We start from the raw sequence: 19,212 nt of genomic DNA on the forward strand, positions 1-19,212 counted from the left end.
TGACCAAGGGACGGATATTCCGATCCGAACCGCAAACATACGTCAGATATTTTTTATTGCATATTCTACCATATTCTATTATATTTTTAATTCTTTTTCTTTATTTTCAATGAAAATTTATATCATTACAACCGTAACTTCTTTCTTACAACATCGTATGAATTACAACTTCATTCATAACGGTAAAATGACGTCATCCTAACCGTACCGTTGTACAACAAGCGACTCATCTGGAACCCCCATGCCAGATGAAAGTTCCGGCATGGGTAAAACTCACGGAAACGCCAGTCTGATATGCAAGAAAAACTTAATGGACACCATCTAGAAGATGTTTCATGCTTAATATCTAAGCTATAGCTATTTAAGGGCTTTTTAAAAGAAGATTTGTTAAGTTTTTACTATATACATATAAGGAAAATCAAGATCCCCGGGGCCGGGCCAATTTTAACCCTCGGGCCCTTATTTAATCAAAAATGGTAGACAACCATTAGAAGATGTTACATGCAAAATATCTTAGCTCTAGCTCTAAGGGTTTTTTAAAAGATGTTTTAAGTTTTTACTATTTACATAAAGGGAAAAACAATGACCCCCCGGGGCGGGCAAATTTTGATCCCAGGGCTTTCATTTGAACAAACTTGGTAGACACTCACAAGAAGATGCTTCATGCTTAATATCTGCGCTCAAGCAATTTGGGCTTTTTAAAAGAAGATTTTTTTTAAGTTTTTACTATATTCAACTAAGGAAAAAACAATGACCCCCATGGGTGGGACCAATTTTGACCCCAGGGCATTTATTTGAACAAACTTGGTAGATACCGTCTAGATGATGTTTCATGCCAAATATTTAAGCTCTAGTTCTTTCGGTTTTCTAAAAAAGGGAAATTTTTAGTATTTTCTTTTGGTTGCCATGGCAACCTGAGTTCTGCTTGGAATGAAATTCTTTGAACAATTTTTAAAGTTGACTACCACAGGAACATTCCTGTGAAGTTTGAACGAAATTGGCTTAGCCGTTTAGTTTAGTTTAGTTTAAACATATTTTATTTCTCAGAATATATATACATGTTATAATTCACAATATACAGATGCAATTCAAATATTCTTAAAAAACAGGATTAGAATGAAAGACAACATGTCTTATGAAATTCTTCTCTTAGCCGTTTATGAATAGATGCCGTTAAAAGTAAAAGTTTACAGAAGGAAGGACAACTGACGGACAACGGACAGACTGGCGAAAAGCGATCACAAAAGCAAACCATGTGACTTTGTGACAGGTGAACTTAAAAAACGTGCAAGCATAATTTCATTATAAAACACTTTTTACAAATGATAGTGAAATCATTGAGCATATCCATTATTTTCATGAACAACTTACTACTTGCTAACATTATAAACGTCGAAAACATATAAACAAGTAAACACATTAACAGTATCAACATGGAACAATTTGTTAAATACAACCATTTTGAGTGGTAATTCAAAAGTGTTTATTTAGTGTTGCAAATATATATTTTTTATACTTTGGTCTACAGTGATATTCAACCTTTATCACAGTTTTTCTAAAACAGCTTAATAATCAGTACATTACTGAGTCCCCTTAAATGTATTATCATTTAGAATTTTGAGTTTTGGTACACTTGTACATAGCAGCTACTTCTTCCGCTGTGCATTCTTCATATCCCTCACTATCATCATCACTTGCCGACTCACTACCTGACGCAAAATCACTAAAAGCATCAACTGCTAATTTATCATCATAAACTTTCAAATTACTAAATGCAGTTCCTTTCAACTTATCATCCATCTTGTTACCATCTTCAACAGCCATCTCTTCCTCTTCATGGACATGCTGTTCATTCTTATTGTTATTCAATTCCAAATTGGCTTTGCCCATTTTAAAGATATCTGTTAGAACAACAGAAACTCTCTTTAACTTAATCCCTGATAAATCTTCATCTGCCTTAAACTTCTTTTTTCTTGCATTGCCATATTCTATTTCTGTATTGGTGGCGTGTCTTGTTATTCTCTTATCCATGATCTGTCCCTCATTCTTTAAAATAAGAAATTTGTTGAACACTTCACCTTGTTTAGAGAAATTTTGCAATTTTTTAAAGGAATAGTCCTTCACATCTCTGTGTGACACAACCTCCTCTACAAAGCCACTATCGTCTTCTTCAGAACTTATTCCATTATCTCTTTCATTTCTTTCAATTTCAGCAGCTCTTTTTTGAAATGGAGTATCATTAAGTGAATGTTTTTGACATGCCCTATCAATATCTTCATCACTGTCACCACTTACATCAATATTCATTTCTTTATCATTTTTAATTACTTTCTCATCGTTTATTGCGCAAGTTGTATCTTCATCTGAATGTATAATACTTGTTTTCATAGCATTACTTTTTCCAAATGCATGTTTTTTATTGGAATCTCTTCGAATAGCTTCGCTAGAGTCATCAATGTTGTTTGCTAAACTCTGTGTTGCTTTTAAAGTATTCTGTAGTTCACAATTCATGCCACTTAACTTTTGTTCAGAAAAAACCTTGTCCTTGCGATACAATTTCAAACTTGATGTAATACTTTCAATTCTTGTGGTCAAATATTTCTTGGCGTTCTGTAATTCTGGTCCTTTCTTTCTTTTCCATCTTTTAAATCTATATGGTTTATCTTTATTTTCAAACAAAGAGTTTGAAATTATTAATTTGTTCTCGTTGTAACAAATGGTTTCAGCTGATCTGGAGCTTTCTGACAAATGCAAATTTCTATTTTCTACATTACACAAGGCCAAAACCTTGTCATTATCTTCATAATGTTTGTTCTCCCGTTTAACTCGTACATAAGGATGACTTGTAGCCTCCTTTGTTACATCTTTTTTATTCGACTCAACCTCAACATTTTCATCACCTGTATCATTTTCACAAACAATATACTGATCTGCTAATTTGTCACTTCTTGTTTCATTTCCAATACCCGATTCCTTTCCAATCAAATCACTTACTTTTGGTAAAGATTCCGTGGCTTCTGGCATTACAGCACATGAATCTGTTGCAAATGGGAATTCTGTTTCTGGTGAGTATGAATTTTGTTTTAATGCTTTAAATGTGTTATCTCTATTCGTCCCCGGTGCTTTACAAACATCCCCAACCATACTCATATCTTTCTTATCTTTACAGATACCTTGACTTTCTACTTCAGAATTTTGATATATGGATGAAATTTCATTTGACAATTCTTCACTTGCTCGAATTAATGTATCACCATTTTCAATAACCACCTCTTTTACATTATCTTTACTGTCTTCAGAGCTAGCATTAACCATAATATCAATACTGTTAAGAGGTATGCCATCTGGATTTGTTTTCAGCTTTTTTGAAGTAATTTTTTCAACTGTTTTTCCAGGCAAAAGTTTTTGACAAAATTTAGTTTTATGAAGCTTATAAGAAGATTTATTTGTAAACTTTTTGTCACAATCACAGCAGTTGAACAAATCGTTGGCATGCATGTTTTTAATGTGATTCTTTAAAAACTTTGAAAACAGAAAGGACTTTTTACATATGTCACACTTTAATGACGTATGCTCACTTCTTAAATGCATACTTAAGTTCCACTTAGTGTAAAATTTCTTTGAACAAACTTTGCAAGAATATTTCAAGTGTGTCTTTTCATGACTGCTTAGATCTTCAAGGTAACAGAATACTTTGTCACAAAGTTTACAAGTTTTTTTTCCAATATCTGTATGATTCTGAAGTACCTTCTTGGACTCAAAGATTCTGTCACAAGTTGTACATGCAAAGCTATTTTCATCTTTAGAATCGTCACATTTATGCCGACTGTAATCCCGCCATTTTCTAAAACTTTGCCTACAATCCTCACAAGTAAATTCTTTTGGCATCCAATGATCTTCTTTTACATGTTTCAAACGATCTTCTCGACTGTCAAAAGATTTTCCACAATGACAAACATACTTTAGGTTTGGTAATTCTTTCTTACTAAACTTTGTAACGCTTTTTGCTAGTGCCTTACATTGTTCAGCAATAGACAAACATTTTCCATTTTTATTTATTCCAGTATGTGCTATACCATTATGTCTAAGTTCCTCGGTATTTGTCAAGTGCATTTTCCTGCCAAAATGTCTTGATGTATCATTTAACTTTGATTTCAGTTCTCCATAATTTTCTGGGAGGTTTAAAGGGTTTATAGAATTCATTAGATATTTGTCATTTTTAATACCATTTTTTGATGATTTTTTTTCAGGAACACTGTAATTTTCACAACCATTATTTTCTGTTTGCTTCCTATTTTTAAGATTTTTTCCTACCACGAACAATGAACTGTCCTTCACATTTTTTGAGTTACAGAATGATTTCCCCCCTTGTACATGCTTAACAATATTTGGTTTAACAGTACAAAATTTTGAGATCAAAAGTGCTCTGCCACTTTCTTTCTCTTCTGCTCTACAACATATTTTAAATACTCTCTGCTGTGGCGAAGCAACTGATTCAGTATTGCTTAAGGTTTTCAAATATACACCAGTCAAAAGCATTTGTTCACTCTGATTCAATTCTAGATCTTTTTTATCTAAACGAGTAACATCAATATCGGTAATGTCGTCGTCAATTATTCCATTTTGAAAGTCCGGAAAATTAGACACAATAGTGAACAAAATTTCTGGCTCAAGCTGAACTTGGTTGAATTCTGATAATCTCACATTTCCCTTTTCACTAGATCTACATTGTATCGTGGGAACTTCATTTTCACCATTAGTAACTATTGGAACATCACTTTGTATAACCCCCTCTTCAGCTATCGGTTGATTTCCTTTTCCACTGGATTTATTTTGTATGTTGGTAACTTCATTTTCTCCATTAATAATTATTGGCATATCACTTTGTATTACTCCTTTTTCAGGTATTGGTTGATAACCTTTATCACTAAATCTATGTTGTATTTTGGTAACTTCATTATCTTCATAACGAGGTACTGGCATCACACTTTGTATTACTCTCTCTTCAGGTGTTGGTTGATTTCCTTTATCACTTAATCCATGATGTATGTTGGTACCTTCTTTATCCCAATAAGAAGTTGTTGGCATATCAGTTTGTATTACTCCCTCTTCATGTATTGGTTGGTTACCTTTATCACTAATTCCACATTGTATGTTGGTGCCTTCATTTTCTCTATTTGAAGTTGTTGGCATATCACTTTGTATTTCTTCCTCTTCGGGTATTTGTTGATTTCCTTTAACACTTGAACTATATTGTATGTTGGTAACTTCATTATCTCCATAAGAAACCGACAGCACATTACTTTCTATATGCCCCTCTTCAGGTATCAGTTGAACAAACTTGTTGCTTGATTCACTACTTCTATCCATCCGTTCCAATTCCATTTGCAAATTGTAAGCGGCATTTTCAACCTCCTGTTTAACAATAACATCAATTCCTCCTCTTATTATTTGTGAAGAAAATTCTTTATCTTTCGTAATTTCATTTGTGCACAGAGTCTCTGTAATATCATATCTAACATTTTCTCCAAACCCATACTCATGGTCTTCAATTTCTTTCTTTATATTAACAATTGCTTCTATGTCCTCCTGTTTACATACTATTACTTTATTATTCTTTATTTTTCTTCGTACTTCATTTTCTTCAAATTTTGTCTTCCTTGCATTACAAACATTCAAGACATCCGTTAATGTGACATTTTCAATATTTGCATCATTTTGAACGTTTTTATCTTTGATCTGACTTTCCGCATAGGAAAGAAATGTTTCTGCAGTTTCCTTTTCTTTCTTCACAACCACTCCATGTGCAGAATACACAAAACCTGGTTCAGTCATTTTAACCAATACATAACAATCATCGCCACACAGGTGATTTTAATTACTGCCAAGAACGCTATCTATCAAGACTTTCTCACATCAATTTTAAAGCTAAGGTTCCTGGGTCAATTTTAGGGTCTGTATTATACAGTATTTTTTTCCAGCAACAAAACTTGTTTTTCTTAAAAATTCATCACAATGCACACATTTCTATTCTTTTTGCACTGCTGATTCACATACTTAGGAAATTTGAGGCAAAATATTCTCAAAAACATACAGCTAAATGAATGTAAGACAGTTCTTTAAATCCTTGAATTACAGATCTGAAACGAGAAAGAAAAAGAAAACTAAGTATATCATATCATGGCAAATCAATATTATTAAGATACTTTTAAGTGACAGTACTGGTCAGTCTGAAAGCAAAAATAAAGCCTGTAAGATAAAGCCAACAGTAATAGGACCTTTACCAAGATCTTTCCATGCTGGGTTCATGCATTTGAAGAAATTCGAAAAAAAAAACTAGAAATTTGTCCATAGGACACGGGTGCCCCCTAACTCCACCGACTTGTCAATCTTATGTCTCTAGGTCAAATTTTTTTTTGGCTACATCTGCCAAAGTTGAAAACTCAAATTATTTTATTAAGTTAAGGGCAAATACTACAAATACTGAATAAATCCCCAAGGAAATCCCAAGGTGCATAAGTACACATGCTGACCAACATTCTTGAAAACTTTCAGACCTACTAGTCAAATACTTTCTGAGTTATGTGTAACACAAGTTGAAAATTGGAAATTTTTACTTATTCAAGGGCAATAACTCTAAAAATACTAAATAAATCAACATGAAAATACCCATGTGCACAATTACACATGCTGAGCAACATTCTTTTAAGGTTTCATGACTCTAGGTTAAATACTTTTTTAGTTATGTGCGACACAAGTTGAAAATTGGAAATTTTTACTAATTCAAGGGCAATAACTTTAAAAATACTAAATATATCCACACAAAAATACCCATGTGCACAAATACACATGCTGATCACATTCCAGTGAGGTTTCATGACTCTACGTCAAATATTTTTTGAGTTACATGCAAGTCAAGTCAAGGTCAATAACTCTTAAAATTCTAAATATATCCACATGAAAATACCCAGATGCACAACTTCATATGCTGATCAACATTCTTGTAAGGTTTCATGACTCTAGGCTACGTGCAACACAAAAAGAGAATGGACGGACGGAAGGATGGACGGACGGACGGACAAGGGTAAATCTAAATGCCCCCTCCCCCTATAGTGGGGGCAAAAAAATGTAAAACAAGCAAATTCGTTGAATTTATATCCCCCGCCGAGTACTGGTTATTACTAACACAACAACTGAAGACATAAGGCTTTATTTATATATTTATCATGGCATAAACAGTAATATTCTTTGAACTTGATAAATATTCAGGGCAATAACAGAGCCATAACTCTGTGTTAAATAGTAATATGTGGAAATGCCAATGAGATGTGTGCATACTGCATAACTAATCAAGGGCCATAAATCTGAGTTATATGTGTCTGACCGGAACAAGGCGACTATATGCACATCTCCTCTTTGTTTCCCATAAAGTTTCATTGAATTCCAGCCAGTAGTTACAGAGAAGTAGCACGGAAATGATTATTGCTCTGGTTGTATACTGCATAAGTTATCAAGGGCCATAACTCAAAAGTTAAAATGTCTGACCCGAACAAGGCAACGATATGCGCATCTCCTCTGGTATTGAAGGTTCAAATAAAGTTTCACTGAATTCCAGCCAGTAGTTGCACAGAAGTAGCGCAGAAACAAATATTTTTCTATATGCATACTGCATAAGTAATCAAGGGCAATAACTCTGAGTTAAAGTGCCTGACCCAAACAAGGCAATGATATGCGCATCTTCTTTTGGTATTGAAGGTTCCCATAAAGTTTTGTTGAATTCCAACCAGTGGTTGCAGAGAAGTAGCGCGGAAACGATTTTTGCTCTATATACATACTGCATAACTAATCAAAGAGCCATTACTCTTAGTTAATGTGTCTGACTCAAACAAGCTAATGATATGCGCATCTCCTCTTGGTATTGAAGGTTCCCATAAAGTTTTGTTGAATTCCAGCCAGTAGTTGCAGAGAAGTAGAGCGGAAATGATTTTTGCTCTATTTGCATACTGCATAATTAATCAAGGGCCATAACTCTGAGTTAAAGTGTCTGACCCTAACAAGGCGAGGATATGTGCATCTCCTCTTGGTATTAAAGGTTCCCATAAAGTTTCGTTGAATTCCAGCTAGTAGTTGCAGAGAAGTAGCATGGAAACGATTTTTACTCTATATGCATACTGCATAACAAATCAAGGGCCAAAACTCTGAGTTAAAGTGTCTGACCGGAACAAGGCGACGATATGCACATCTCCCCTTGGTATTGAAGGTTCCCATAAAATTTTGTTGAATTCCAGCCAGTAGTTGCAGAGAAATAGCGCGGAAAAGATTTTTACTCTATAATTATGCATACTGCATAACTAATCAAGGGCCATAACTTCGAGTTAAAGTGTCTGACCATAACAAGGCGACGATATGCGCATCTCCCCTTGGTATTGAAGGTTCCCATAAAGTTTCGTTGAATTCCAGCCAGTAGTTGCAGAGAAGTAGCGCGGAAACGATTTTTACTCTATATGCATACTGCATAACTAATCAAGGGCCATAACTCTGAGTTAAAGTGTCGGACCGGAACAAGCCGACGATATGCGCATCTCCTCTTGATATTAATGATTCCCATAAAGTTTCGTTGAATTCCAGCCAGTAGTTGCAGAGAACTACTCCGGAAACGAAATTAGGACGGACGGATGGACGGACGGACGGACTACGCCAAAACTATATCCCCCTCCTGATTCCATCGGCGGGGGATAAAAAGAGGGCCATAGTGGCCCTGAAATCGGGCCCCTGGGCAAATGCCAATTTTAAACCAGGGACTTTTATTTGAACAAACTAAATTGGTAGACAGCCATTAGAAGATGTTTCATGATAAATATCTAAGCTCTAACTCTTTGGGGTTTTTAAAAGAAGATTTTTTTAAGTTTTTACTATATACATACAGGAAAAAACAATCACCTCCCCCCCCCCCCCCCCCCCCCCCCCCCCGCCTGAAAGGCCAATTTTGACCCCAGGGCTTTTATTTAAACAAACTTGGTAGACGCAAACTAGAAACTATTTCATGCTTAGTATCAGTATCTACTAAACTCTAGCTCTTTTGGTTTTTTAAAAGAATTTTTTTTAAGTTTTTACTCTATAAAAAACAAGAATGTCGAACGACACATATACATTGTACCCCCCTTTCTAGCCACTGACTCACATAATTGGTAATTTTATTACAGAAACTTGCCAAAAATGGGTACATGGAAGTGTTCAATTATGGAAAAATCAACGAAAGCCATTTTGACATTAAAGGCCCCTGTGACCTTGACCTTTGACCTAGTGACCCCAAAATCAATAGGGGTCATCTACTAGTTATGACCAATCACTATGTGAAATATGAAGACTTTGTTATACACACTTTTCAAGATAATCAGCGGAAACCATTTTGACATTTAAGGCCCCTGTGACCTTGACCTTTGACCTATTGACCCCAAAATCGTTAGGGGTCATCTACTAGTGATGACCAATCACTATGTGAAATATGAAGACTTTGTGAAACATACTTTTCAAGATAATCAGCGAAACCATTTTGACATTTAAGGCCCATGTGACCTTGACCTTTGACCTAGTGACCCCAAAATCAATAGGGGCCATCTACTAGTTAAGACCAATCACTGTATGAAATATGAAGACTTTGTGATACATACTTTTCAAGAAAATCAGCGGAAACCATTTTGACATTTAAGGTCCATGTGACCTTGACCTTTGACCTAGTGACTCCAAAATCAATAGGGGTCATCTACTAGTTATGACCAATCGCTATGTGAAATATGAAGACTTTGTGATAAATACTTTTCAAGATAATCAGCGGAAACCATGTGGTCTACCGACGGACAGACCGACAGACGGACAGACCGACAGACAGACAGACCGACAGACCGACATTAGCAAAACAATATACCCCCTCTTCTTCGATGGGGGCATAATAATGAAAATCAATGACCCCCTTGGGCGGGGCCAATTTTTGACCTTAGGGCTTTTATTTGAACAAACTTGGTAGACATTCACTGGAAGATGTTTCATGCTTTATATCTAAGCTCTAGCTATTTGGGGTTTTTAAAAGAAGATGTTTAAGTTTTTACTATATACAAATAAGGAAAATCAATGACCCCTCAGGACGGGGCCAATTTTGACCCCAGGGCATTGATGTGAACAAACTTGGTAGACACTGACTAGGTGATGTTTCATGCCAAAGATTTAAGCTCTAGCACTTGCGGTTTTCTAAAAGAAAATATTTTAAGTTTTTACTATTATACAAATAAGGGAAATCAATGACCCCCCAGGGCCGGGCCAATTTTTACCCCAGGGCATTTATTTGAACAAATTTGGTAGACACCCACTAAAAGATGTTTCATGCCTAATATTTAAGCTCTCGCTATTTGGGGTTTTTAAAACAAGACTTTTAAATTTTTCCTATATACAAATAAGGAAAATCAATGACCCCCGCCCCAATTATGACCCCAGGGCATTTATTTGAACAAACTTGGTAGACACTGATTAGTTGATGTTTCATACCAAATATTTAAGCTCTAGCTCTTGCGGTTTTCTAAATGAAGATATTTTAAGTTTTTTCTTTCCGTTTTTTCTTTCGGTTGCCATGGCAACCAGAGTTCTGCATGTAATTAAATTCTTTGAATAATTTTTAAAGTTGACTACCAAAGGAAAATTCCTGTGAAGTTTGGATACAATTGGCTCAGAGGTTTATGAGGAGATGTCATTTCAAGTAAAAGTTTACGGACGGACGACGGATGGACGACGAACAAAAAGTGATCACAAAAGCTCACCATGTCACTTTGTGACAGGTGAGCTAAAAATTGACTTACTAATCAATTGAGACCATTGCACATATCTAACTGATATTTTTGGCATAGATTCAACCTTCAAGTCTTCCATAAAATATTATTTTATTAATAAAACACAAAGTGAAAAATCTTCAATCAAATACAATATATTTGTAAGTAGATCTGTAATTCTACAGTTACTTATAATGTATGGTGCAAAAGAAAAAATGCCAGTAATTATCAGACTAACAGAATAATAAGAGGGCCATGATGGCCCTGAAATCGCTCACCTGTATATAGGCCCCCGGGGCAGGGCCAATTTTTACCAAGGGTTTTTTTTAACAAACTATGTAGACACCCATTAAAAGATATTTCATTATAAATAATCTAAGCCCTAGCTCTTTGTGGTTTTTAAAAGAAGATTTTAAGTTTTTACTTTACACATATAGGGCTGGGCGGGACCAATTTTCACCCCAGGGCTTTTATTTGAAAAAACTTGGAAGACACTCACTGGAAGATATTTCATGCTTAGTATCTAAACTCTAGCTATTTGAGTTTTTTAAAAGAAGATTTTTTAAGTTTTAACTGTATACAAATAAGGAAAATCAATGACCCCCAGGGACCGGGTGGGGTCAATTTTGACCCCAGGGCTTTTATTTGAACAAACTTGGTAGACACTGACTATATGATGTTTCATGCAACATATTAAAGCTCTAGCTCTTTCAGGTTTTTAAAAGAAGATTTTAAAGTTTTTTCTTTTGGTTGCCATTGCAACCAGAGTTCTGCATGAAATTTCTTTGAATAATTTTTAAAGGTGACTATCAAAGGTACATTCCTGTGAAGTTTCAATGAAATTGGCTCAATGGTCAATGAGGAGATGTCGTTTAAAAAGTAAAAGTTTGGACAACGGACGGGCTGAATGTATGCTTAACCATTAGATACATATGGGCTCGTCAGGTCGTTACACATTGTCGTTATAGCACAGGTTTTTGTGACAAGTATGAGTCATGTTGTGGTCGACACGACAATTTTCATAGAGTATTCTGAAAGTAGTTCGCTGAGTTCTGTAAGTGTATGGAACAAGTGTCATGCTGTCATATGATCTAACTTGAAAAATGCCTTAAAAGTGAAAGTGTCGTCACTCTAAAATTTCAGATACATTAGAAAACTATGAAGAGGAGAAACATGTATGACATTGCTAACAGAATTACTTTCTTATTACATCTTTTTCGCAACATAAAAAACAACGTTAGAGTAAAAATCTAATATTTACAAGAGCTATCAAAGGAGGCAGCATGCTTCACTTGTTAAATACAGTAGAATCCCTACTAAAGACCAACTCAGATTTAAGATCACGCCGCTATTAAGACCATCTTATAAAAGAACAGAATTTTCTGTTCTTTATGTCAATAATTACAAGCTCTAGAATTAAGGCTACCCCGGTTATCCACTTTAAAAACCACCAGATTCAGTTTCAATTTTTTTATTTATTCTTCATTTGAACTCACTAAAGATAACACTAATTTTAAAGACAACACTGTGTGTGTGTGTATTTGCGTTTATTTATACTCGCCACCGGTTGCCCATATGGGCGAGCCCTCCAGAAGAGTATTAGTCATTTTATTTTTCGGAGGATAGTGCAATTACAGATACAGAAAGATGCCCCAATTCCAGAAGCTTCTCCTGGTTCTTTAGCGTGCCAAGTGTTTAAGCACCCATACACGGGACCTCGATTTAAAGTCTCATCCGAAAGACTGATTAGTAATTTTAGTTGGCCAGCCCGGGAATCGAACCCACAATGTCGAGATTACAAGTCTCGCGCTCTAACCGATTGAGCTATGCGGGCTGGCCAAAAAAAAGACAACACACACCAAGATCACATATTTGTTGTATTTATCTGCTTGAATGCTCTTAGGCATGACACTTGATTTAACAAGGTGTCAAAAACTGTTATTATAAGATAATTGTATGAAATAAGGTGTGAAAGTAAATTTTAGAGTTACTGTAGTTCAATGTTACTTTCAGCACATTTATCTTGCCTTATAAGATTGGTGAAATACTGTATGTACATTTAATAATAATAAATATTGAAATCAGATCAAAAAGATTTCATATTAAATTTCTTCAGAAAAATGTTTTGCTCTCATCTGATTAAATATTACAATATATATTGTATTTGTAGCTTAAGATACATATTGTTTATTCATACAAAATGACTAATTTAAAATACACCATGGTCAAAAATGTATGTAAGCAATGATGAAAGTATCCACAATTTAGACCATCCAACAATTAAGACCACGATGATGGTCTTAATTGCAGGTTTTTACTGTACTATAGACGCAGTACATGGGGACATATCTATAAAAAAATCAATTAGTAAACAAAAAATGTCGAACGATACATAAGCCCCCCTTTCTAGCCCTTGACTCATTTTATTGGTAATTTTGTTATTATAATAGAAACATGCTATAAATGGGTATGTGGAAGTGTTCGGTTATGGAAAAATAAAAAATAATGACCAATGTATGACCTGAAACTGAATGAAAGCTATCATAAATATAAATAGCAGAACTATTCCGACATTTAATGGCCCTGTCACGTTAACCTTGTAACCCAAAAATCAATAAGGGTCACCTACTAGTTATGACCAAACAGTATGTTAAGACTTTGTGATGAATAGTTTTTAAGATAATCAGTGGAAACCACATGGTCTACGGTCTACCAGCATATGACTAATCAATATGTGAAATGTGAAAATTTTGTGATAAATGGTTTTCAAGATAATAAGTGGTAACTATTCTGACATGTAAGGACCATGTAACCTTGACCTTTAACCTAGTGACCCATAAAACAAATAGGAGTCATCTACCCGTAATGACCAATAAGTATGTGAAATATGAAGACTTTGCAATAACTCGTTTTTAATTAAGATAATCATTGGAAACCATACGGTCTACCTACAGACCGACAGATCTCACGTCCATGTGACCTTGACCTTTGACCTAAAGACCCAAATCAAAAGGGTCATCCACTAGTTAAAACCAATCAATTTGTTCAATATAAAGACTTCATGATAAATAGTTTTCAAGATACATGTAATGAGCAGAAACCATTCGCACATTTAAGGACCCCATGACCTTGACACCCCAAAATCAATGGTGGTCATCTACTACATATGACTAATCTAAATGTGAAATATGAAAACTTTCTGATAAATGGTTTACAAGATAATTAGAGGAAAACATTCTGACATTTCAGGTCTCTGTAACCTTGACCTATGACCCCAAATCAATAGGGGTCATCTACTTGTTATGACCAATCAGTATGTGAAATATGAAGACTTTGTAATCAAAAGCATTTAAGATAATCAGCAGAAACAATGTGGTCTACCGACGGACAGACAGACCGACAGACATTAATTTAACAAAACAATATACCCCTTCTTCTTTGAAGGGTATGGAAAAGACAACAAAATGAAAACTATAGTCTATTACTTCAGTAACAATAAAATGTGTCAAAGACCGAAAAGGCCCGGTTGCATTTGTTTTGTGTGTTTGTTGCAAAAAATAGCATTCCTCTGCACTACAACAAACTTTAAACTGGATTTTGCCATTTATGAAATGTGCATTAAAAATTTGCAACAGATTTTACATTGTCTTATGCGAGGTTAATGTTCTTATTTTTATCAGTTTTATTTTTGTTTTAAATATAATAGTCCTTAAAACATAAATCTGGAAGTGTAATTGCAAATGGTGCATCATTTTACATTGTGAGCTTTGTTGTTATATGAATTGTGGCCTTAACTTTCACTTTGGACCCACTTAGTGAAAACAAACATGTCTTGAAAATGCTGAAAATTTGATAAACTTCTGATTGAAGTTTGAAAGGCAAGACAATAATTGTAATTTTTTTACGGTCAGTCCATTTACCCCAAGAACTTTATATATTGTCTAAATTGGAAAATTTTTATTAAACTACATGTATAATCCTGTCAGAGATAATCTAAGGGGAGTAACAAGGTACAACCGATGACATTTGAATTATCTCCCAGAGGTAGTGTGATAGGTTGTAATTCCTGGGATTCATGATGATATTTTAAAAATATGTTTGTTTGTATGTGTTAACTAAAAATATAGCTAGAATTGCATAACAGCAACAATGTAGAAAAAGTGCAATGATCAATTACCTAAGGTACAAGGGGTTATCCAAAAACTTCCAGACTTTTCTTTGTTGTGTAAAATATATTTGAGATATTAATTTGAAATTCTTATACTGCTTAGAAGAATTAATAACAAACAAGCACAGAAAGAATGCATGTAAGTAGCTTCTTATATTACAACAATATTTAATTTTACATTAAAACATGCTGGTGACAGCGGGGCACTCCAAAAGTTATTGACGTCAACAATATAATAAAGTACAACTTGTGCTTAAATGTTATGTAATCAATGACCGTTACTGCTTCTCAAAGTAATAATCTCTTATTCCACTTAAACCCTAATAATGATCATGAAATTTTAATTTCTCTGTTTGCCTGCTGAACGACCCAACCAAATAAAAACAAGGATTTCACACAATGTATTTTTAAGAACTTTTAATCTCTCTCTTTTTTTTTTAATAACAAAAATTCATTTTTTGCTCAACAAAATGGTATGGCAATTAACAGTTACATTTCATTGTTGTAAACTATTTGCACAGAAGGAATAAAGATATTTTATATATATCTTAAATTAACATAAGTAAAAACAATTACAACAATGTGGAACAAATACAGTTTATTTTATTTAACTTATTTATTGAGACTTGATCTTTTTACTTAATCAGAGTTGCATCTAGGCCGCATGTTTGCGTGAATTGCACTTTTTTTTCAGATCATGCATTTTAATGAAGTCAATGCCCGCGAAGTCATACATCTGACAGTCTTTTCAACTTTATTTGGTTAATCTCTACTGTATCTTAAATGCTTCTGCCATGTTTGTTTTCACTTTGGGTGAGGACTAAAGTAAAATACATACTCAATCATGTGTATTGACAGTTTGATCTGCGCACTTTACTGCTATTTGTCAATATTTTAATTTTGTCTATTTCTGTTGTTGAGCGGACAATAGCTGTCCATAAAATAAATGAATTCTTTATGGTATGTCATATTGTAAGGGGTTATACAGCAAAAACCGTATTGCAATATATTGCCATTTTGCCAAAGTGTATTGCAATATATTACAATACGTAATATCGTGTATATGTTTTGATGTAAAGATGAAGTAACATTATATATTATTATTATTATTATTATTTAGAAACTTAAAAGAATTGTAAGGAATAGATAGAAAGTAAAGTGTCACACAATTTGATAAACAAAACTAGTCTCGCGTGACTTTTCACACCTGGGCCGCTGCTTATGTAAATTATGCAACCGCGTATTGACTTTTAAGTGTACTAGTTTTTGGATATTTTTATCTTACGTTGACGCCAAAAAATTCACCAAAAAAATATTTTATACGAAATTTGTACGAAATTAGAAGGCGATTAATTAAAAATTATGATCTTTGTAAAATACCAGTTTCCCAAAAATCGTACCACGGTACGAAATTTAATTTTTCATATTGCAATTTATGGGTATACCGGTAAACCATTACACCTTTACATATTGTTAGGTAAATGCACGTCCCCCACATTTTTTCAAATCTCCCACATTTTTCAGCTGAGTGGGGGACAATTCCCCATAATTAAATTAATTTTGAAATTCTAGATGAAATAATTTTGAAATTCTAGATTTAACACTGCTTAATATACATGTAGAAAAGAAAAACAGTTTTTTTAATTATCATTCCATTCAGAGTTATAATCAGTGCCATTACGGCATTAAATTGATTATTTGTTGGCATGTATGTGTGATATATTTCTTTTCTCAGAAGGGAGATAATTCAATGTGTTCACTGTACATGTGAAATCACATAGTTACTTCCCATTAACAATGTAAAATTAAGACTGTTATTAACATGTTAGTGAAAGTGTCTTGTGGAAGTATTGGGGTGTCTTGGGGTAGTCTTGTCAAAGAGACAGTTTTTGGGTGTTATAGTGTAGTCTTGGGGTAAATAGACGGACAGAATTATCCATCCATCCATCCACCTATCTATCTATCATCCATTAATGTCAAACCCCTCGCAGGGACATAGACATGACTATAATAGACTAGTCACATCAGAGACAGCTATTAGATGCAAGCGAATCCGGGAACCAGTCTCTAGCTCTTATTGAAAATATCCCTTGGTTCTCTAACATGCCCAGTTTATAGCACTGATACATGCAAAGATTACTTGAATTTCTTTCCAGTTCACGTCTAATAAGGTGGGAAACACTGAAAGTGTCTCTGAAAAATCCCAAAGGTGTTACCCTGGATCGCACCTGGGACCTCAGGAATGATAGTCAGTGGTCTAACTGACTAAGCTATCGCGCCACCTTTATATTTGATACTTTGCATTTATGAGCAATAACTATTAGACGTCGGGTTTGACCATCATAAACTATTAAAAGTCCGCAACGTCTGATGTACTGGACTAGGAAACAGCGTGCCCAGTCATGCATTTATCAGTTTATCAATTTTTATTTGACTAAGATTGTTCACGATTATTGTAAGTGGCAATATCTCAAAGTCAAAAACCTCTCGTTAAAAGTGATGCATACCTTAGATTATTAAACTTTCTCGTGCAACGGACAGATTTCTTGAGATTCCACTTTGTCTGACTCATTCTTTGTTATCCTGCAAGTGGTGGGATTTTAACAAAGGGAAGTAATTTTGCCATTAATGAACAATTTGCCTACTTAAATGCCATCAGGTACCGTATCTTCTTTATGTACGGATTATGACATTTCGTAGTCACATTCGGGATGTCCAACTACTATTATTTTTAATTTAAACTATCAAAAAGGTTAATTTTATTGTAAATGATGTATATTATTATGTATTTTATGGTAGAAATAAATTATCCAAATTGACATTTTTTTCTATTTATATCAATAAAACTAACCTTGCTGTGCCCGAAGGTTTAATATGTTTATATAAACCAATATTTTTTATAAATGATTCGTTAATTAAGTTTATTGATTAGTTCAGTAAGTAACATTAGCAAGATGCTAAGATTAGCTCGATATGTAGAGAGTTTGATCGGAAGGTCCAAATCAATCAAATCAAAATTTATTTATTGTCGGTATACATATATAACATTTTACAAAACATAAGCTATGTATAGCTTTTGACCGACATACATGCATATAAACATAAAACTCATAAAAGAAGCACATTAAGATAAATTTTGAAAGACAAATAAATATAAATACATATGTACATTTTTTTACAATTCAAAGATATGATATTGTAATGATACAAAATATACTTCAACATTTCTATATTCATTCATTTTCATATAAAAGGCAAAAAGAATTAAATTCTAGTGTATCACAAGAAAGGAAACATTTCGAGGGAGATCACTACAATGCTAAAAGTTGTTTTTTAAAATGTAGATTTATCCCTCTTATATCTATTTTTGAAATATATTGACTCGTCAGTGAACGGTTGCAACAAATATTAATTTTGATTGTAGATATTTTTGCTTTGTTTATATAAATAAGGCATTTGCGAAATATATCAGTGACAGTCTTCTTGCTTCGGTTTCCGAGTGTCCTGCAACTATATGAATTATATACTTTGAGCCGTATCATGACAAAACCAACATAATGGGTTTGCGACCAGCATGGATCCAGACCAGCCTGCGCATCCGCGCAGTCTGATCAGGATCCACGCTGTTCGCTTACAAACCCTATAACAAGAAGAGAAACTGATAGCGAACAGCATGGATCCTGATCAGACTGCGCGGATGCGCAGGCTGGTCTGGATCCATGCTGGTCGCAAACCCATTATGTTGGTTTTGTCATGACACGGCTCATTTCATAATAAATTATTCAACAAATAACAATTAACCAGAATATAGTGTGTCAGTTATTGCGAAAATTTCAAAGATTTGTAGTTATAATTTTTTTAATATGGCAAATAATGTTGTCACTGAACTGACGTCATGAATGATGCAATGGCTTTTAACATTTTCTCAAATTCATTTAACATTACCTTTTCATCCAAAATATAGCTATAACTGAAACTAGGAATGTTATCAAATAAGTGTAATTTTACACATTGATTTGTTGCGTACAAGAAATCTGGAAAAAACGCCCATGTACACTTTAATCTCCCTGGTTATTTTAATAATAAAAAAAATACACATCAAATATTATACGCAATAAATCATGTATTAGAGAATGACGAAAAAAAAACAGTAAATTTGTTCTTACGTAAGAAAAACAAAATGAATATTATGCAAATTTAAATTTATTTCACCAGCGCTCACTGTAT

General features: G+C 34.0%; 1 protein-coding gene and 1 non-coding gene across 2 annotated transcripts; both read right to left on the reverse strand.

Moving 5' to 3' along the window:
- Positions 1 to 1,154: 1,154 nt before the first annotated feature.
- Positions 1,155 to 17,578, reverse strand: LOC132733382 (uncharacterized). The gene is made up of 2 exons (XM_060720025.1): positions 17,493 to 17,578; positions 1,155 to 6,140 (listed from the first exon to the last, which is right to left on the reverse strand). The coding sequence occupies exon 2, from the start codon at positions 5,833 to 5,835 to the stop codon at positions 1,606 to 1,608; it is 4,230 nt and encodes a 1,409-aa protein (XP_060576008.1). The 5' UTR covers positions 5,836 to 6,140; positions 17,493 to 17,578; the 3' UTR covers positions 1,155 to 1,605.
- Trnat-ugu (transfer RNA threonine (anticodon UGU)) lies at positions 12,578 to 12,656 on the reverse strand. Its single transcript has one exon. It is a non-coding gene; the product is annotated as a tRNA-Thr (tRNA).
- Positions 17,579 to 19,212: the final 1,634 nt, after the last annotated feature.

This window comes from Ruditapes philippinarum, unplaced genomic scaffold, assembly GCF_026571515.1.
Source record: "Ruditapes philippinarum isolate M1 unplaced genomic scaffold, ASM2657151v2 ctg3843_1_1_1_1, whole genome shotgun sequence".
NCBI lineage: Eukaryota > Metazoa > Mollusca > Bivalvia > Venerida > Veneridae > Ruditapes > Ruditapes philippinarum.